The sequence below is a fragment of the Camelus dromedarius genome, chromosome 14 (genome assembly GCF_036321535.1).
Source record: "Camelus dromedarius isolate mCamDro1 chromosome 14, mCamDro1.pat, whole genome shotgun sequence".
In the NCBI taxonomy this organism is placed as follows: domain Eukaryota; kingdom Metazoa; phylum Chordata; class Mammalia; order Artiodactyla; family Camelidae; genus Camelus; species Camelus dromedarius.
In genome coordinates, this window is record NC_087449.1 from 3632834 (window position 1) to 3655280 (window position 22447).

The 22447-nt window shown below is 37.2% G+C and overlaps 1 protein-coding gene across 11 annotated transcripts in view; it reads right to left on the bottom strand.

The window, feature by feature from the left end:
- Nucleotides 1-639: 639 nt before the first annotated feature.
- Nucleotides 640-22447, bottom strand: part of LOC105105215 (ankyrin repeat domain-containing protein 26) — a 75301-nt gene continuing 53493 nt past the window's right edge. For 6 of the 11 annotated variants that reach the window (XM_064493353.1, XM_064493358.1, XM_064493355.1 and 3 more), the window contains 13 exons: nt 21664-21818; nt 21007-21174; nt 18614-18647; nt 18196-18337; nt 15835-16045; nt 14476-14659; nt 13502-13639; nt 11540-12052; nt 9928-10107; nt 3331-3620; nt 2546-2749; nt 2073-2118; nt 640-923 (listed from right to left, as the gene is read on the bottom strand). In XM_064493353.1, coding sequence (XP_064349423.1) covers nt 3525-3620; nt 9928-10107; nt 11540-12052; nt 13502-13639; nt 14476-14659; nt 15835-16045; nt 18196-18337; nt 18614-18647; nt 21007-21174; nt 21664-21818 — 1821 coding nt within the window. In that variant the 3' untranslated portion in view covers nt 640-923; nt 2073-2118; nt 2546-2749; nt 3331-3524. Of the gene's footprint in view, nt 924-2072; nt 2119-2545; nt 2750-3330; nt 3621-9927; nt 10108-11539; nt 12053-13501; nt 13640-14475; nt 14680-15834; nt 16046-18195; nt 18338-18613; nt 18648-21006; nt 21175-21663; nt 21819-22447 lie in introns of those variants that run through there. The other 5 variants (XM_064493356.1, XM_064493354.1, XM_064493357.1 and 2 more) reach the window with 5 other exon arrangements.

A 22447-nucleotide genomic window follows, 5' to 3' on the forward strand; every position in this document is an offset into this window, starting at 1 on the left:
CAAAGCAATGGGATTTGAAGGGGTGGCTAGAAGTGGGGGCTTATATACAAATTAATAAATGATAGGAAAAGGAGAAAGGCATTTTTCTGAAAAACAAATGACTTCTTGGTGAGAGGAGAGAGAAAGGGCACTTATGGTAGAACAAGTGACATTTAGGGAGATAGATTAACGCCTTAGGAGAATGTATGGGAGAGATGGCAGGTTTGGGACAATGTCCGTTTGAGTCTGGTGCTCGGAACTTGTCTCTAATTTTAAGAGTGTTTCCAAAAAGTAAATAAATAAAATGAAAAACCTGAGGCAGATTTCGTTTCTCCATGAGGAAACATCTGTGAATCAGTGTTTAAGGTAACATATAGAAAGCTTGATGGCACTGTAACGATTGTTGTGATCCATCAGAACACTGAAACAGCACAGCAGATCCAAACGCTGTCCGTCTAAAATCTTTAGGTCTATAGACAGTGATTAACGCTGGAAAACTCAAAAAAGCTATCAACACGGCTCAGTATCAACGACAAGTTTGGTGGGTGGTTGGGTGCTGTTTAAACAGCTGGCATCCGGGCTCAGTTTGAGTATGTAATACTCCAAAGTGCTGGGTTTTACTCCCAAAATCTGCTTAAAAGTCAATGAGTTGCAGAGAAATGTGGTTTAAAACACTACATCAATTTTAATCATGCCCATAGAATGCAAGAGTATTTTCCCTTAATAAACAGTGTCAGTATCTTACATAACAAGAAGTAAATAAAATGTTAGGCAAACAGCCCAGCAGCTAAATGTTTACTATTTATCTTGCAGATCATATACTTTTTCTTCAAAATCTCCACATATTCTTCACGTGCTTTTGAAACCAGATCTGGACTTAGACTTGACTCGTCCATTGAGCCTACAAGAGAGTCTGTAGGACTTAGATTCAAGTTCAGTAATAGCTGGAAAGAAAATGAAAGAATTAGGTTCTTTACTTAAAATACTTCATAGGTAACTAAATGTCAGTTTATTTTTTAAGAAAAGCTGAGACTCTTCTAAGTTTTAAGAAGAATGATTACAACACAAAACACAAGATTGCTACTCTAGACTTTGCCCAGGGCTGCACATTGAATTAACTGCTCTTGTGGCTAAGGATCAGAGCGCCTGGTTTTCTCACTTTTCATTCATTTACTCAGCAACCACGTGCTAAGGCACTGTGACAAGCACTGGAACCACAAGATGAAGATGACAGAGTCCACCCTGAAAGATCATGTACCGTAAACTGGCAAAATAGATGAACAGGCAGTTTCGGTACAGAGACATAAATGCCATGACAGGCATAAAAGAGGGCACAGTTGGAACACTCAGAAGGGACGTCCAGCTTTGTGTCAACACTGTCCCCTCTCTGGTGGCCGTGATGTGTAAGCAGATACATGAAAGAGGAGGAGAAAGTGTGGGAGGGAGAGGCAAGAAGCAAACACAAAGAGCGGAGGCAGGAAGGGCGCCCGCGGAGCTGGACGCAGTCTGCCCAGCCGCTGGAGCACAGGGGCAGAGCAGGGGAGGAAAGAGATACGGCTGAAGACTTTGGCAAGAGCCAAATCGATGTGGATGTTTTTCTTCCAAGCTAAGGAATTTGGAATTTTTCCTGAGGGCAAAAGGTTAACCACTGACAAAGTGAATGACAGGAAATTAATTGTCATCCACCAGGGCACAGCTACATGAACTGTGATTGCTTGAGTCTGGGTTTTTGGCCTCAGTCACTACCAAACTCGAGAAGCTGATAACCTCCATGCTTTGTGAGAACAGGTCCGTGCCGTGTGCAGATGACAGGCCCACGGGGACAGCAGAAGAGGAAGGGCACAGCAAGAAATAGAGAACACAGACTTCTTGAGATTTTTTTTAAAGCTATGGATCATGATGAATAAATGAGGAATAAGTACACTTATCATTATGAATGAAATTATGCTTTCACATTTTTCATTAGATATGTGTAAGAAAAAAATTTAACATACTATCTGTTATTCAAACAATAGAAAGAGGTGCCATTTACTGTTTACAGTGTATTTCGGAAATCAATGTCTAGATTTAATTCAGAAATGTTGGCAACATACCTTCTTTTAATTCTCTATCTATATTATTCTCCAACTTCTTCTGCATCTGAAATAAGTCAAATATTATTTTTAATGTTTAAGTTAAACAAGAAACACTGTCATAGGAATGACAACTAGCTTATGAAATGTGGCCTTTAAGTAAATACTTTTAGAGACTTGACCTAACTTGGAGATTGCTTAAATAGAAAAAAATAATTATAAGCAAAACCCCTAGCTTAAAGACTAGATCAGGTTAAATATATGCAAATATAAAAAATAAAGTCATGTAAAAGCAACAGAAGGCAGGGAGATGCAAACTGCTCTGGACTGACATTTTAAAGGAGAGTTCATTTACTAACACCATGTCCCAAAATTACACTATCTGGTCAGCTCTCACTTGCTACTCACCTCACGAACCTGGTTCAATAAAAATCATGCCTTAGAGGCAAATTAATGACCTAAATTATTTTCTATAATTCTATGTTTTGACTTACGAGGTGAGTTGACTTGCCAATGACATTCTGTTTTCTAGCTCTTCCAGGTACAGTCGTTTGTATTTTTCCAATTTTTTTTCATTAGAATCAAACTGAAAAGTTTTACTTTTCAGTTCAGGTTCCAGATCTTTAACTGTGTTCCATTTGACTTACTGAAGCACGTTTATACTCTCTTAACAAGTTTTCTTGAGATGCTGCTTGTACCTAAAGCAAATTAAAAGGATACAATTTTAAAAATAATTATAACCTGAGTAATTACAGTATATTTGTTCCCTTTAGTTTTGAGTCAATGATTGAGAGAGCAATTTTAAGTGTGGGAAAAAAAGCCGAACATTAAAATACTTATCATCAATGTCAAGTGAATTAAATCTGAATTAAGAAATTAAAGTTGAATCACTCTTTTATTAGTACTCATATAATGTGATAGTTCAAAAAATAATAGGATCAATTTAAAATTTAAAAAATTGAACAATACAACCTAAGAGTAATCCCAGAGTGTGGTACAATATTTAAATCACAATATATTCTTTTCCTCCTAGTAGTCTTGAGTTACACCAATTGCTCTTAAAAATGATTCTCTAGTGAGAACTGTTCTGAAAGGTCAATTTAGTGATAGTAATGATGGAAACTGAATTATTTAGAGGGAGTAACAAATGTGGCCTTCCTTCCAGAAATCTACAAAACAAACTGCTATATGGGAAGTAGAGGAAACACATAAAATGTACATATCCGAACTGTAGTTCTCAGCGAAGTGAGTTAGAGCACGTTACAGATCAATGCTTCACCTTTAAAAACTGGCTGAGTTCTTTCAGTGTTTCTACTACATCCCGTCTTTCTCACTTTTTAGTCTCCCGTTTGTACTGCTCCACTTGACTGCGTTCCACTGTGTTCATTTCGAGGTGACGTCTCAGGTTTACTGCTTCTTCCTCCAATTTCTTCTTCTCCTCCCCTAGTGTTTCACATTTCTTTTGCATCTCTTTCATAGATATAACTCCTTTAGAAGAAGTTGAGTTTCTGCACTCAGATGGAGAAGTACTGAAGATGCAGATTCCACTTTTGCTGGAAGATCAGCATTCTGCAAGAAAAAGATAAAATTGTTTGGTAATGAGGTTAGCAGACTGAGAACAGCCTAACTCTAACCCAGCATCAAAGGTTGAAATAAATTCAGTTACAATAAAATGGTATATCTACCTTGCGGAATGGAGAAACTCAAATTACTCAGAAAATCAAGAAAAAAGTTCAAACCACCAAGAGTCACAAAAATATACTGTTTATTGTCATCATCTTTGTTATACACTTGTACTTGATTTTACACTCTTATTTTCCTGTAATTGTTTCATGTCTTTCCTACATAAAATGCCTATAAGGCACCTGTTAGCAGAAAGTCTCTTACCCCTTCCTCCCCCAAGCCTTAACTCCATGATTTTTAAAGTTTTAGGGAGACCATATTGAGTTACTTAGGGCTGCATTAATAAATGCCTCCCAAAACAAGACTTTGAAAAACAGACTGCAATTAATACATCTTACAAATATGGATTCTAATGCCATAAGCCTTTCTCTGAACTACAAATATTTTATGCTAGTTTGAATTGCATTCCGAGGAGCAATGAATGATTCACAGAGTTAAGGAGAAATCCATCTCCTAGTGTAGTGGTTTAGTAAGATGACCCATACATTTTTCTAAACAAACAAACAAAAAAGCCTTAATTCTTGTAATCCTTTGTGGCTCTCCACAAAACAAGAGAACATACTCAACAAAAACAAAAAAACTTGCTGGAATTTCAGTGACACTGACTTGGGAAGAACTGCTTGCCTTCAGACAGAAGGATCATTTGGTGAGACAAGGCAGGTGGAGGTGGTGGTTGTAAAACATCTCTACAAATTCCTTGACATTTCCCCTGTGAAATTCCCTCCCCTGAAATATGTGCTGGCCTCAGTCAACTGGTTTCTAGGGGACAGAATGTGGGGGCACTGCTGTGTGATTTCTAAGGCTAAATGGCTTCTGACTTTCACTCCATAGGGATGCTCACCCTTAGAACCCAGCCACCACGTTGTGAAGCCCAGGCCACCTACTGAGACTCTGTACACGCAGCTGTCCCAGCTGATGACCCCAGGGAATGTCCTTAACCAAAGCCAGCTCCAACTTCCAGACATGTGCATGAACAAGCCTTTAGATTATTCTAGTGCCTGCTTGATGCCAAGTGGAGAAGAAATGAGCTGGCTCCACTGAGTCATATATAAACACAGATTTGGGAACCAAGCAAATGCTGTTTTGAGTCACCAGGTTTTGAGGCAGTTTATTATATAAATTACTAGCAATAAATAACTGGCACACATATTGATATTAAAAATGGGACACAGCCATTAAAAACGAACTCAAAATGTGGGGATGCCTTTGCACCTGGAGGTAGGTGAAACCTGAACAGATGTAGACAAGAGTAAGAGTGAAAACCCAAAGTGTCCACGAGACTGCTAGTGGAAGCCTGAGGGCCCTTGAAGGGCTGAGTGAAGGCTTCTAGGCCAGGGAAGAAAATGACGCTGAAACCAGAGGAAACGGGACTCTTGCTACCGAACAGCTGAAAGTAAAATTGATGAGAGAGATAAGCTAAAACAAACAAAAAGATTATTAAATATAAAGGAACCAGGACTCACTGGGTTCAAGTATCTGTATCCCATTTAAAGCATCTCCACATGCCCAATTGTCACATAATTGGTAAGCAGAGAAATGACTTCCAGGCTAAGATCAAATGTAGGGGTGCTGCCAGGAAAACAGTCTAAAGATGAAGCCAAGACTTTGTTAAGACCTTGGAAAGATTTAAGGTGCTGCCTCAAATTCCTTTAAAGATCTTAAAAGCATAAGAATTTTAAAGGCATGGTCCCACAACAGCTTCACAGGAAGTCCAAGGTGAAGAGTTTATCTCAAAAAGATGTGAGAGTAGCTTTTCCAATGGCATGAACACCAATAAAATTCACAGGAAACTCAAAGCTTTAAAGAGAACTGTGGTAGCAAAAATACTGCTTGCTAGTTTGGACTGAAAGAGACAGAGACAGTGCAAAATGGGAAGAGGCCTTTGGGTTTTTCTTAGAAGGTCTACAAGGAGGAAGCTGGCTTGAGAGAACTATTCAGCTGCAAACACAGGTCACTGCTCATGAAAGGGACAGAACAAAGAGCTCAGAGAGGGCAGTGAAGGAGAACCCCCCCCCCAGGGTTAGGACTAAGTCCTAATCAAAGAGCCGGCAGCATCAGGCTGCATTTCAGAACTGCTATGGACCAGTGTGCCTCCCATCTTCCATCTGTGAGTGAGGGAGTCCTTAGGATTTAGCAGAATGTTGGGTTTGTGGTGGCAAATAACCCGTGTCTTCTTATCCTCAAGCCTCAGCACTGAGAGGAGTGTACCCAAGGGGCTGTACTCCAGAAACCACACCCAGGAACCTCAGCCCCACCTGGACCTGGTGAAGATGGGAAAGTAAGACCTTGGGCTGGAGCCTGAGCCTAACACCACAGCGACAGAGACCTGCTCTGGAACTGAGTAGGGATAAGTGGATTTCTTGTATGGAAGCAGTAAGAAAACATTGTGGCTAGTGAGTAGATTATGCTGGTTTTTGAATGTCTCCATAAGTTTTCAAAATTAATTCCATAAAAAAGGTAGAATATGGGCCAACCTTAAGTGCCCTGCTCCTAATGAACAGAAACAGTGAAGTGGCACCCAGTGAACTGCAGGGCGGGTTTGAAAAGGCAATTCAGCTTCTGCCTCGCTCTTAACCCTGGAACCTAGTCTCAGGTGGGCAAGCTCAGGCCACAGAGACAGCTTAGGTGTTCCAGGGGAGGTGGTCCACCTGCCTGCCCCACCAAAGCCACAGCCCACCATCAACCATCAGACATCAATGGATGAATCTTCAAGTGATTCCAGCCCCTCGCCTTTGAGCTGCCCACCTGAAGCTGAGAGGAATAGAGGCCGGCTGTCTTGGCCACACTTTTCCTAAGTGTAGGTTGTGAACAAAATAAATGCTTATTTAAGCCACTGAACTTTGGGGAGTTTGTTAGGCAAAAACAGATAAACAGGAAAGTGGATGAAAAAAGATAGTAAGAAATGTAACTTGAATATAGTAGAAACTGGTCTCCTATAAACTGGAATGTAACAAATGTTGAGATTAACTTACTAATGACAAAATGCTGATGAGAAGAAGCAGATAACTGAAAGACCTAAGAACTAGCGAGAAGGAAGATACTTTAGAGTTCCCTCCAATTACAATTTCTTACAAATAGGCATGTATTTCACAATTTCCCCTCAACTTTGAGGATAAGGAAGACTGGTAAGCAAGGAGACATAGGATTTGAAGTCTAATAATTGAAAAACTAGAAATAGTCAGTTTATCAAAACCAGCCTTTTTACCTCATTTCAATTAACTGAAATTCCAAGAGACAGGCAGCTTTGAGAACTTACTAATCTAGCACTCACTCTTCATTTTCCTTTCCTCAGAGAGAAAATAAAATATTATGGAACCATAAATATAGTGTCCTTTGGCAGTATTTAAATACAATTTTTCCTTTACCTTAAAAGCTTGTTTGTAAGGGAAGGTAAGACTGTCTCAGCTTCATGTTGTAGTACAATGCTTCTCCATATCACACAGATTGGCTTTGAACTTTTGAAATTCAAATTACAAATCTGTTACCTGTTTCTGATAAACTGATTGAATATTATTTAATTTTTAACAGCTGTACTTGAATAATTTTCCTTGGATGGGATGAAATATTTATTTCATTAATTATGCATTAAGCTATAGAATACAGCTAGGCATCTCTCTTTTTGAGTAAAAGGAGGTAGACACAGGGAGCTGAGAATGCAGGATCTACACCAAGAACAAGATCAGCACCAGTGTTACACACAAGAACCAAGCCAAAAGAGGACTTCTTCGTGAACCACAAGATGATGGATTAGAGAGGCTTCCAAAGAGGAAGGTTGAATTAATCTTTTCCAGGCTTAATCTTTTGCCTCTAGAAATCTATGGGTGAGTCTATGAATTATAATGAGTGCAACATAATGAAGTATATTGCAGACTGAGTCAGCAGATCCCGTGACCATGATTTCATGGAAACTGGAGTGAAGTGGGAGGCACTGGGCGAGAAACTAAAGGTCTGAATGAGGGGGGGAAGGAATGGACTTTTATCTTTGCAAGCCTACTTTCTGTCATGTCACAGAGTCAGCAAGGCGTAAGCTGGCCACAGGCCCCTTCAGGAAGCAGCAGATCTCCACAGAAGTAGAGTTACAGACATTCCGCGACACTGACTTTTTATTATTATGTAAAACAACTGGTAATATGCAAGATGACTCGGAAAGAGTTCTCATAACATCTGAATTGGTACTGGCATAGGACAGACATAGATCAATGCATCACCAATGAGAATCTAAAACAAACCCTCACATTTACGGTCAATTGATTTTCAATATGAGTGTCAAATAACTGAATGAGACAGTAATAGTCTTTAACAAGTGGTACTGGGACAACTGGACATCCACATGCAAAAGAACAAAATTCGACCTCTACCTCATACAATATATATAAAATTAACTCAATGAAAGAGCTAAAACTGCACAATTCTTAGAAGAAAACACAGGCGTGTGTCTTCATGACTGGATCTGGCACTTGTTTCTTAGATAGGACAATAAAAGTCAGAAATAGATTAACTGAACCTCATCAATATTTAAAACTTCTACTCTTCAAAAGACACCATCAAGGAGGTAAGAAGGCAAGCTCCTGAACAGGAGGAAATACTTGAAAATCCTACATCTGATCAAAGACTTGCACCCAGGATCCAAAAAGAACTCTTACAATTCCATCATCAAAAGATAATCCAATTTCAAAATGGGCAAAAACCTGAACAGACAGGTCTTCAAAGAAGATACACAAATAGATAAGCACATGAAAAGACCCCCAACATTCTTAGTCATCAGAAAAATGCAAATCAAAACCACAATGAGATGCCAGTTCACACCTACCAGGAGAGCTGATGACCAGTCTCGTGACAGGAATGCATAGAAATTGAGAGAATTACACACTTTGGATAAAAATGTTAAATGGTGCAGCCACTCTGGAAAACAGTATGGCAGTTCCTCAAAAGGTTAAACAGAGTTACCATATGACCCATACGACAGCATTTCCATTCTTATGTTCCCCAAAGAAATGGAAACATGTTTACACCAAAACTTGGACAGAAATGTTCACAGCAGCATTGTTAGCAATAGCCAAAAAGCAGAGGCAGCCCAAAGGTCCATCAACTGATGGATGGATAAATGGTTTAGCCCCACAACTGAGTAACGTTTGACAATAAACAGAAATGAAAATACTGACAAGTGCTGTAACATGGATGAAACTTGAAGACGTTTTGTCAAATGAAAAAAGCTAATCATGAAGGACCACACAGCATGTGATTTCATTCATGGGGAACACCCAGAACAGGCACATCTGTAGAGACAGAAGTCAGACTGGTGGTTGCCTGGGGCTGAGGGAGATGGGGGGCTGGGGGTGATGGCCAAGGGATGCAGGCTTTCTTTTCAGGGTGATGGGAATGTTCTAAAATTGACTGTGGTGACAGCTGCACATCTCTGAATATTCTAGGAGATACTAACTATGCATCCTAAATGGGTGACTTATATGACACGTGAATTTTTTTTTTTTTTTTGGTGGAGGGAAGTAATTAGGTTTTAAGTATTTATTTTTAGAGGAGGTACAGGGGATTGAACCCAGGACCTTGTGTATGCTAAGCATGCACTCTACCACTTGAGTTATGCAATCCCCCCTATAATATGTGAATTGTATCTCAATAAAGTAAAAAAAAAAAAATCCAAAGGCAGGATCTAGAAAAGTTTCTTAATTCTCTATTTTGAGTGTACAGACATGATCTGCACTTCTCCATGCTTTGACATGTCTAAAATGAAGAGAAAATGAAGGCAATGCCTAACTTCAACTGGTTTGTATAATGACCTTTCTGCACAAGTTACTCTGAAATCCACGAAATAAATACACACAGATTCTATATCCATTCACAAAAGTGAAGACGAGACATGACAATTTTCTGGAACATGCCATGAAACATTATCCTCTGATTTTATCTAGCTTGCCTCATTGTGGTGAGAGATCACTAAAAAATACTGTTTAATAGGAAAAAAAAGTTAACTTCTGTGAGGAAAGATGTATAGTTTTCAACTTCTCTAAGGGTAAATATTGTAAGAAAAAATATACAAAGAAATGGCAGGATGAAAGTCAAAGTTTAAGAAACAAGTGCATCATAAAGACAATAAAAGTGTAATTATAATGAAGATGCAAAAGAAAGCTGTCCCTGAAAAGCTAGTGTCCTGCAACATTCTGCGCTGCACACTCACGGCCGACATGCTGAATTTCACACGTACTGGGTTCGCAGTTTGATGTGATTTCCTCTCTGACTCCTGTGTCTCAGCTTCTACATCAGTCTGATGATGTGCCGTCACCTCCAGGGATGCTTCCAACATGGACACTTTCTTTCGGGTGTCAGTCAGTTCTTCTTGAAGCTGTCTCATACGGGCCTAAAAAGATAACTCTGTTACTGATTTTTAAGTCACCTTATCATAAAGTTACAATAATAATATGTAACTCCAATATATGGACTTTGAGAAATATCCCCACAGACATCAATTCGCCTTCTTTTCCTCATAGGCACACATTCCTGTTTACTGAATTCCATTAAAGACACAGAAGGCGTGACCCTCCTGCCTTACCGACAGTAAGTTAACTTAGACAATGGATGCAGCCCCTCCAGCCATTCCCTGCCCCTCCCAGGAAGTGGCCGAGCTTTACCCCCACTGAAGTCTCAAACAGAAACGAGTGTGTGGGTGGGATGAGTGGTGGTAAGTTCCACACTGTGGAACATTCTCCCTCTTTCTCATTAGAGGCTTAAGTTCAGAGTTCTTCACATATTCAATCTGGTGTTTAAATCCTTCCAATAGACTCCTATCTCACAGTAAAAACGAGGTTATTCCAGTGGCCTTTGGGGACCCAAGACAACCTGGTCTCCCCTGCCTCCTGGACTGCAGCTCCTACAGCTCCCCCCACCCCTCCCACTCACTCCCTTCCTGCCACCCAGGACTCTGGCTGCTTCCTCCTCAGTCTGAAAATGGGACCCCACTGCCAAACTCGTACATCACAGAGCGCTCCAGTTCCTCTGTACTGGACAAACTTAGATCCAAATGACAGTAACTGAGCCTTGAAATGAGAATTGTGAGCAAATTATTTGAAAAAATATTCAAAGTAAATTATAAATAGTCAAACACAGTTTTGCTAAAATTTACATTTGCCCCAAATTATGACTGAATGAAAAGTAGATGCCTTTAAGGAGTGGAGAGGTCATAACAACACATGATTTGAGATGGAAATATTTCTAAATTTCAATTGACATGAATAAAAGTAAAATTATATCAACTAAATTAAAAGTATATGAAAAGCTACTAAACGAAAAGTACTGCAAGATACAGCATTTACACATCAGTTCATCTGGGAAATCTGGATTTGACTGTCAAGATAATCCACACAATTGAATCTTTTCTCTCTCTTTTTTCTTTTACTTTTTTTTTATTCACACAACTGAATCTTAATTTCAAAATACTCATTTTAGGTCTGAGCATTTACCTGCTTCATCACGATACTAAAATGTGGTGACATTAAAATGATTTGGGCACTTTAAGAGTAAATTACTAAAACCTGCCTGTATCCGTCAACAACTTACAGCTTAATCTCTTAGAATTTCAGGTGACACGGCATCTTTACTCAAAGCAAAGCACCTCTCAGGTCTAATTTTTGTTTGCTGGATACAAGATATGCTTTTAGGCTGCTTTAGTGTATATATTTATAGCCCACACATTTTTTTATATTCAACTAGTTTCAACGTTTAGCTTTCATCAGATACTACTTTGAATTTTCTTTGAGGAAGTCTGAAAATTAGTTCTCCTTCTGGGTACTTACTTTCATTTCTGCTCTGTCAGTTTCATACTGATACAGTCTGTCTTTTAAACATTTGTATTCACTGATTAATTCCTTGTTTCCTTCCTCCAGCATCAGAACTCGTTTGCTCATGGCTTCAAGTTTTCCCATGTGATCAGGAAACGGCTCTGGGATATTAAGTATTGTCTTTTTATTTCTGGCTTCATTTTGAGCAACTTCCAGTTGCTGTCGAAGCAACATGTTTTCACTTTGTAGTTCATATACTCTCTTTTCCAAGAATGCCTGCTTTCCAATGTATTTGTTGACTTCCCCTTGTTTGCTCTGAGACAAGGGTTCAGTTCCCTTGTTTGAACGCTGGGCTTGGCCTCGGTCTCTATGCACACATTGTAATACCAATGTCATTGGTCTAAGAGCATCTCTCTTGGGATGGAGCTCCATTTCTTGGCCACGGAACTGACTTCCAGCTTCAGGAAGTTGCTGAGGAAGCACCTCGCTGTTATCTCCTGGGTCAGACAGCTCAAAATCCTTTGTGTCCTGTAAGTGAAACCCCTCATCTCTTACTCTTTGAACTGTACGCAATAAACTGACATATCATAATTTCCTTTGAAGTGAAAGACTAGTCTCTAAGTTTACACAACAAAAAGTTTGCAATAACTGGGTATCCAACTGGAAAAACTTAAGGTAGATACAAATCTCAAACTTTAAACAAGCAGAAATCCCCAAAAGTTCAAAAATTTAATTAAAGATAGTGAATCCATGAAAGTAAAAAAGAAACCACAAAACGATGTTTAAGAAGCTCAGAACTGGAAAGGCCTTTCTTTCTCTGAAATACAACAAACCCAAAAGGCTTAAAATAAAAAATGAATAAATCTGACTACACTTAAAAATTGTATCTGACATCTAGCCTTTACAGCTACCCCCAAAGTAAGTGCCTTAGCTCTGTATATATTGGGACAGGTTAAATTTCCTAAAAATTTTTTTCCTGAGAATATTCCATAAATATTCTCCCTTTCTAACATCTTTAGAGTGAGTTATAAGAATTACATCTACGGATAAGTGATAAATCTAAGCACTGTATCGAGCACGTCTACAAACATCAGTTAACTCAGTTAGCTGTGACAATTCCGGAATAAAGGGTTAAAAACACAAGCAAGCTGCAGGGTTTCCCCCAGGGCTTCTGACTCTCTGACTCTTACACCAAACCAAAGCTACTTCTCTAGGATAAATACATAAACACAAGAGAAACCTTCTATTTCCCTAATGGTGAATACACTAAAGGTAAAGAAGATCAAATTTACAGAGCTCTTCTTAGAAAATCAGGAGACTATTTGCTTCTGCAATAATTTTTTTTCTTCTTCATGGTGTTTATAACAGTAACGGATGTGAAATAGCAGGGAAATACAGTGGAGTGTTTTATTAAAAATAAAATACTGATCAATAAATTATCACTAAGTACAGATTACGGCATATCTATCACTATATTCAAAAGCTCCTTGTACTGAAATCGGATACCACATGGAGCAGAGCGTTACTTTTATCACACGTAGGAGAATGACACCCAAACTACGGTTTCTGAACTGGCTATACTTTCCCCTCCTTACCATCAGTGGAAATGATAAAGTAACCTCTCCAATCATTTATCTATCAAAGGAGTGAGATCACTGCCAGAAACTAGAATGCCTGCTGTTAGTAGCAACAGTTTTGAAATAATGGAAAGTTCATCGATTCCTATGGACAATATTAACAGCCCCTCCTTGGATGAGGCCATTGTGAATGTTACTACGTCACTGTTGCCGGCAAATGGATTTGAATTCAAAATATTGCTTTATCCAATGAACCAGAAATGAAACCTCCAGAAAATATATTTACATATATAGGCTTTTAAAACCCTCTATACTTTCTGTACCTACAGTATTGGTTTTTAAACTATGTAAGTATACAAATTCATACACACACATGTTTGAAGATGACTAAAGAAAATACCTCAGCATTCATTTTCTTATTAGCCTTTTCTGCCTCCTTTTGTTGGGAAAGATGATGGGCCAGGATTTCATCTTGTATTACTCTGGCATTCTGCTCTCGAGAAAGTTGTCTCTGAGCATCATTTCGCTCTTCTAAAACCTGGAGACATATTTCATTAGGTTTTGGGTTTTATACTATGAAAAAAAGTCAAAAAAAAGCTTAGGAGGGGAATCTTTAAAAAAAAATTTTAAACCTGTTAAAAAGAAGTAGTCTTTTTAAGCACAGGGATCTCTAATGCACAGAAATAACTCAAATTCTAATATACGTGACAGCTAAATTCATCACAGAGCAAAAACACAAGGGATGTAGTATTGTGAAAGAAAAAGTTTTTTAACACTTTTTAAATTGAGTTATAGTCATTTTACAATGTTGTGTCAAATTCCAGTGTAGAGCACAATTTTTCAGTTTTACATGAACATATATAAATTCATTGTAACTTTTTTTGTTGTGAGCTACCACAAGATCTTCTACATATTTCCCTGTGCTATACAGTATAATCTTGTTTATCTATTCTGCATATGCCTGTCAGTATCTACAAATTTTGAAATCCCAGTGAGAGAAAATTTCTTTATAAGGCATTTAACCAGTTCCATCATAGTCTCAAGGCAATTTAGCCTGGATTTTAACTTCAAAAAGCCAAAATTAAGAATTAGACTTGTTACTTTGTTGAATGGACCAAAACCATCAATCCTTATGTTGATGATTAAGCTCAATTTAACTTCCATTCCTTCATTCAGAAAAGACACAGAGCATCTATTAGATGCTGAGAACACCAAGAAATTAGTAAATTAAGCTCTAAATGTCATAGTTCATATTTAGGATGAGATAACTTTTATTTGTTTTAAATGAAAATATAGATTAATTCAAAAGAATATTATAAATAATACTGATGAAACAGTGTTAGATATGAAATTTTCACATTAAGACTAATTTACCTGATTTGGTTTATTCCTTATGCTCTTCAGTTTGCATTCTAGTGCTCGGGCAGTGATTTCAAGTTGTTGGTTCATGGAAACTTGCTCATTGTATTGTTTCTCTTTTCTTTTTAAGTCATCCTTAGATTTTTCATATAATATATAAGCATTTTTCTTCTTCTTTGTTTCTTGTTCTAATGTCAGTCTGCAGTGAAATATGCTTACCTTAAAATTTATTTTGTTAGAAAATAAAAAGTTCATTTTATGATACGGTTCTTCACATGCTGATTTATTACCCTAATGGAGTTTCTATGGTCTCAATTTTTTTTTCATTTCTAAGTCTCACATTTTAAATTCCTCACTTCAATCTCTTCATAAAGATAGATCTATACACACACACACACACACACACACACACAATTTGAAAAGTAGCAATGAAAAGACAATGCTACTGAGTTTCAGTCAAGAGTAACTCTGTCAATAGTGTAGGAAAGAAATTTTGCAATTATTCAGTAGGGTTTGAATTGAAAATTACCCTTTTTTCCCCACATAGTCATAAATTACTCCTTCATTGGGACAGAGAATTGATTTACTAGTTAAAAGAGAAGCTGCTATTTAGAAACAAGTTTGCAAGTTCATGAGAGAGAAAATTTCAACTTCCTGAAGTATTACAGGGACTCCTACATGGCCTCCAGCAGAAGGTGACATCCACAGGCGTCTTTCCCAGGGCACAAACCCGCTAATTAGCATAATCCAAGGCGAGGCTGGGGAGCCTACTCCCTGATGCCCTACACTTTGTTTCTTCTTTTGCAACACTTTGAACTTACCTTGTTGAATATTATTTATTTAGTAAATCATTTTTAAATCCCTTTTGGTACAAGGCAGGATCCGTAGTAAGTAATTAAAAAATAAAGAGTAATCCATGCTTTCAGCATAGACCTTTGAACTAATCTTATCTCTGTATGAGAGAGATGCTGAATAAACTAACCAGTAATCACTTTCCACTTTACTTTTTAGTCCATCCATTCATATGTTAAGAATCAAACTGCATAAATTTTTTTTAAAGTTTCTGCCTTGAGAAAAATGGTCATTTCATAATTCTGCAAGTGGGAATGTAAAGTACTATAAACTTTCTGGAGGACAACTGAGAAATAAGGATCAAAGACTTTTTTTTTAAAGAAATATAGAATGAGGAGATACATATACATATATTGCCTTGTTATTTCCAAGAGTCTCATATTCCACAGTATTAATGAAGTTTTCTCCCCTGTAAAATCCCAAAAGGTAAGTTAACAATTATAAGACTTCTCCTACATACCTACAGCATTAAAGTAAATATAAAGAGTTCAAATATTTCTTTAAAACCAAGAAATTCAGTACCTCATGCGGCAGAGCTCTCGTTCCCACTCCACATTTTGAAGTTTTAACTGTGATTTTGCTTCTCTTGTTTTCAGCAGCTCTGTGTGTAGCCAGTTCACCTTATTTTCCATTTCTTTAATTTTCCCTCTAAGTAGTGCACAGTCAGATTCTTTATGTTCTGTTGATCTGAATGAATCAACTGGATCCTGAATTTTCAATAACCTATCAGAATCTGCATTAGGAAGAAAACAAAAATAGAAACAAAATACATGAATAATTTTTGTGTATAAAAGACTGTGCATTTTCACATTCATTCACCCATACATTGAACAAATGGATATTGAGCATCTATAACGTGGAAGATATTCTTCTAAGCTCTGCAGATGTTAAAATGACAAAGTAATATTATGAACACTATGCAAATAAATTTGACAATTCAGATGAAGTGGGTAAAATTCCTTGAAAGAGAGAAATTACAAAAGCTCAATTAAGAAAGAACAAATAAGCTAAAAAGCCCTATATCTTAAAAACCAAAACAAAAGTCCTATTTAAAAACCTTACGACAAAGAAAATTCCAGTCCCAATGGTTACACTGGTGAATTCTACCAAATACTTTAGGAAAATTTAATACCAATTCTACACAAATCCTCAAAAAATGAAGAGGAAGAAATATGTCCTCATTCTATAAAACTGACATTACCCTGAATCCAAAACCAGACAAAGATATTACAAGAAAGAAAACTAATGTCATGAAAATGGAGGTAAAAATTCTAAACAAAACATTTGCAAATTAAATCCAACAATACAGGATAATTCATCGTGACCAAGTGGGGTGTATCCCAAGAATGCAGGGCTGTTTTAACATGTAAAAATCAATGTTATTCATCATATTAACAAACTAAAAATGAAACCATATGATCATGTCAGTGGATAAAAAGAGGCACTTGCCAAACCTCAACATCTATTCCTGATAAAAACTTCCAGCAAACTAGGAACCAAGGGAACGTCTTCACTATGACAAAGATCTGTGCTAAGCCTACAGCTGGCACCATACGCAATGGTGAAAAACGGAACGCTTTTCCCAGAAGGTGAGGAACCGGACAGGAATGGCTTCTCTTACTCCTTCTATTCAGCACTATACTGGAGCCAGTGCAATCAGGCAAAATAAAGAAGCAAAAGACATCTAGATGGGAAATGAAGAGGTAAAACTGTCTGCTAATCAGCGGAGAATATGATTACATGGTACGAGCCAGCTAACTCCAACCTGTGGGCTGTTGCTTGCTTTGGTAAATAAAGTTTTACTGAAATAACAGCCACATCCATTAACTTGTGTATTGTCTATGGCTACTCTTGTTGCAACGGTGACAGAGCTGACTAGCTGTAACAGAGAATGTATTTACTGGCTGCAAGTCTTAAATGTGAACTATCTTTAGTAAGACAGTAGTTTAAAGAAGAAAAATCTTGACCACCTTTGGTTACATAGAAAATCTGAGAGAATCCATAAAAAGGCTACTAGAATTAACAAATGTGTTCAGTCAGGTTGGAGGGCACAGAGTCAGTATACAGAAATCAACTGTATTTCTATCATCAGAAACTAAAACTTAAAATACATTATTTTAAAACAAACAAATAAATAAAAATATACTACTTATAACCACACTGAAGAATAAGAAATACAGGTAAACTCATAAAAGACGGAAAGACCCAGACACTAAAAACTCTAAAATATTAGTGAGAAAATCAAGGAAGACCTATGTAAACGGAGAAATAAACTTTGTTCGGGGTTAAAAATTCCATATTGTTAAGAAGTCAATTCTCCCCAAATTAATCTACAGATTCAACATAATCTACATCTCATTTCCAGGACACTAGCAGACTTTTTTTTTTTTTACACTGACAAGCCAATTCTAAAATTCATGTGGAAAGAAGGGGAACAAAAGGAAACAAGATGAAGCCAGAGGACTGTGGCCTTTAACCATGGAGCTGTGAGAAGCAGTAGCTGGATTTTAAATAAGGGGGTAACAAAGATCTGAATTTTAAAAACTATCTAGTAATCATGGTTGCGGTGTAGACCAAGGTTCCAGGAGGCGGAATGGCGGAGAAGAAAGTCCTGAGGTGATTTCAGCGTTCTAGGAGGGAAGTAGTGATACCCTGACCTTGGGTGAAGGCGTAGGAGTAGCAGAGTCAACAGAAAGCACAGGGAGTGGGAACGGTCACAGCCCCTGGCTGGCAGCGCACAACACGTCTGCTTCTGCTTTGACACAAAGCAGGTTTCTGAGACGCAGCGGACTGTAACGGAGCCGTGCTCCCTGGGCAGTACTAGGTGTGCACACGTTACCACGAGATACTTAAAAAGGCTGTGTAGTCATACGGGGGTCCTACCTTTACTCTCCGGACCAAGTTGTTCGATTAGCCTCAGGGTATTCTTATAATTAGGGAAAAGCGACTCGCAATCCTTGGAAGCTGTTTCTGGTGACAGAGTTAAGTCATCGAGGCCATCCACAGAATTCATCTGCTCTTTGACCTACAAATAAATAATGCTATTTCACAGTGTCTCCAACATAGTTATAAAATATGCTCAGTGTACAGAGGTGATAGATATCCATCTTTTTATGAGAGCAAACACACAGACACTTCTCGAAAGAACTGATTTTTGTCAAAAGGCTAACTTAATCTATAGCGTTTCTAAATTATTTTTAAGTAAATGTCTCTACAACAAAGGAGGATTTTCTGTTTTTCCACTCTTTTATAAATTATTTTACTACAGGAAAATACTTTTATAATTAATATTTTACTATACCTGGTCCTTTTTAGTAGACGTTTTCTTTGAAGACCTGAAAAAAGAAAAAAGCAAAATTCATTTAAGCCAAATACTAAATATTGAAAATACAAGAAATATGTACACCCATTATTTTTTATATAAAAATCTTTGCATTGATAATTAATTTTCAATAAAAGGGATTAAATGAAACAGTAACATTAAAGGACAAAGAAAGTATATCAATTATATTATTGACAAAGTATTAAATTTAGATCAAGAGGACAAGCAAAGGAAAAGAAAGAACATAACATTACCTGTATTATTTGATAGGAAAAAATGTACCAGGATTTTATTGTTGTTGTCTTTTTCAATAAAAACTGGCTTTTATGACAATAAAACCCATTTGGAAAGTATTACTTAAGTCCTTATATGAAAGAAACCCTTTTCTAACAATCATGGTATTAGCTTTTTTGAGGACTTAGTGTGCAACTGCTGTGCATTATTATCAGCACTTTACATGTCTTAAAGACATTTTTATCCTCACAACAATCCTGGGAGGTAGGTAATACATTAGGTACTTTACCCAGGAAGAAAATGAGGCACAGAAAGGCTAAGTCATTTGTCGAAGCCCCTATGTCTGCCCAGAATTCCAACCCAGGCAATCTGGCTTCAATACTTGCACTTCACAGTATGCGAAGAAAGTAATATTTAAGTATTTTTAACTAATGGAGTAAATGAATCTCTATTATTATCCTGTATCTAGGTATAATTATAAATAATAATTTCTGGGGCATATGTCCAGAGGGAACCCTACTTCAAAATGACACCTGCACCCCAATGTTCATAGCAGCACTATTTACAATAGCCAAGACATGGAGACAGCCTAAATGTTCATCAACAGAGGACTGGATAAAGAAGATGTGGTATATTTATGCAATGGAATACTATTCAGCCATAAAAACCGACAACATAACGCCGTTTGTAGCAACATGGATGCTCTTGGAGAATGTCATTCTAAGTGAAGTAAACCAGAAAGAGAAAGAAAAAAAAACATATGAGATCACTCATATGTGGAATCTAAAAACAAAAACAAAACAAAACAAATACAAAACAGAAACAGACTTACAGACATAGTATACAAACTTGTGGTTGCCAAGGGGGCAGAGGGTGGGAAGGGACAGACTGGGATTTCAAAATGTAGAATACATAAACAAGATTATACTGTATAGCACAGGGAAATATATATAAGATCTTATGGTAGCTCACAGCAAAAAAAATGTGACCATGAATATATGTATGTTCATGTATAACTGAAAAATTGTGCTCTACACTGGAATTTGACACAACATTGCAAAACGACTATGACTCAATAAAAAAATGTTAAAATAATAATTTCTGAATCTTAACACCTATTTTTTAAAAATAAAAAGACTTTAGAACTAGGCAATACTGGAAATCTACTTTTAATAAAGATTTGCTTTTGCTAAAGACATTAATCAGCAGGCATTCATTATCCATTCAGCTGTTTGTTCATGCATTTGACATGTCCTTATGGAGCATGATGGCTTTTTTAATTTAGAACTTAGTAATCCAAAAGTAATCATCTGTGATAGATTGTTAACAGTTTATTATTCTATTGTATATAAACAAAACCTTCCCGTTCTTCCTAGAATCTAAACAAATATTAAGTTAATAGAATCTGGTATTTTACAATAGCATACAAAACCACAGCCACTCATGATGATACTGTCAAGGACACTATAAAATCTAGAATCATCAAGGAATGATTAAACCCTATTCAGTATGGCCTAAGTGTTTGTATAGTTATTATGAGTATACAATTTTTAAAAATCGATGGACAATGGTGTAACTTTAAAGTCATTATCTGAATATTCAATTGTGTAAGATTATGCTTCAGAACTAATGAATAAGACCTTACAACAAAACTATACATGAATAGAAGCTTACTACAGTATTTTAAAGATAACACAGTACAATCAATACACTTTCTAATACCAGAAATGCAAACAAGATGAAATTGAAAAACATGTCTTCTATGGAATCACATCCAACAGCATACAGACATGGTCTACAAACTACCATGTCATCATTAAAAAAAGAAAGGGAACCCCCACGAGCCCCATGTTCCCCCTTCAGTTATCGCCTAGTCCTCTCCTGCCTTCCCAGGAAATGTCCTCTGAGGGGCTGTTCACACTGACTCACTGCAGCCCGGCTTCCATGGGGACGTATTATTGAAACTACTTTCAGTCAAAGGCACTTGTCCTCATCTTAGCCTTTCGGCAGAGTTCCTCCGACACAGTGGAGAATCCTCTTGCCTTGGCCTTTGCACTATATGCTGCTGTTCTATTTCCAGAGAAGGTAATCACTGCTAATACGTCTTCACCTAGAAATAAAGAATTTGTAGATTTTACCTGCCACAATCTTGATCTCCTTCACTTAAACTGCTGTTGTCATTCACGTGTAGGAGACCACCAGCCAGCGAGGCAGTCTTCGCAAATACACGTGAAGTCACAGATGCTTTTAATGTCCGTTTTCCACTTTTATTCTTTACTTCCGTCATACACAAGCCAGGACAGCTACTGTAAAACAATCCATAAAAAAGCCAATTTTTAAAAAATAATTCTACTGATAAATTAAAAAACAATTTTTGTAAAATTCCAACTCTTACCTATCTTCAATCATTTATTAATTCACAAAATGGTTATCAAGTGCCAACCATATGCAAGGAAACACAAATTCTTGCTTCAAAGACAGATACACAATTATGATACAATGTGATACGCAAGAGCTGACATGTAGCAGCTAAAGTGAGCATAAGGAAGGCTTTTAAGAAGAGGGAAAATAAACAGGAGGTCATGAGCAGAAGAGACAGGAGGAAATTATTCTACTTAAGAGATTAGAACGTAAGCACAAAGATTAGGCACATGGCATTTAGGTGTGTCCTGGGAACCTGGAAGGAAGAGTACAAAATACATGGAAGCAAGTAGAGAGATGAGTCTGGGAAGAAATTGTGAACAGTATCTAGGAAAATAATACTTACCTACTGTTGAATACTGATTTAGGCTTACCTATCAGAATTTCCTTTCTGCAGAGCAGGAAACTGCTGGTCATCAGTTTTTCCCCTCTTCCTCTGCTGAGTTAATCCTTTGTAATAACTGCCATCACACATGGTTTCTGATCCTTTCAGTTCACTACTTTTGTTCCTGTTCTCTTCTACTTCAACCTTTAGTGAAAGTTTGATACAAAGGGTAATTATTACTTCATTCATTATAAAGACTTTTTTTCATTCATTTTATCACTTGACTCAGTTTGCTCTGATTTCAATGATCAAAATATTTTTGTGCTTATTTTAATTTTATCATTTCAAGTCATTGAAATGTTTGTAAATTCTGCTTCTTTCTCTTTGAGGAAAAGAAACAGAATTTCTAAAATTTCAAAAAGGACTTTCTGAGTGTTGTGCTCTTACATCCACTCTTCCCCAGGTGAATGGCAGAGACAAAGAAATAAAAAGACAAAGGCATAAAATTTGTCCTCTCCTGTCTTTACCACCTAGATTTTGTATTAAACAGCCAGATTTAGAAGATGTCACACCTTGGTGCTTCAGTAACAGAAAGGAAACATTCTTCTTTCTGTGCTAAAGCTATCCTTTCCCCACTACTTTTTATAATTCTTGTTTCATTTGGATCCTGGGGTATCAAAAAAGTGGTGTTTAATAAAATATATAAACCCAAGTTTACTGAAAGGAGCAGAGTGAAACTGATGAATTGCCAGTTAAGTGTGGAATTCTGCAAAAGGAATGCTGCTTCCCAATTTCACATTCAATAACCATGACCATTTTATAGCTCGATGGCA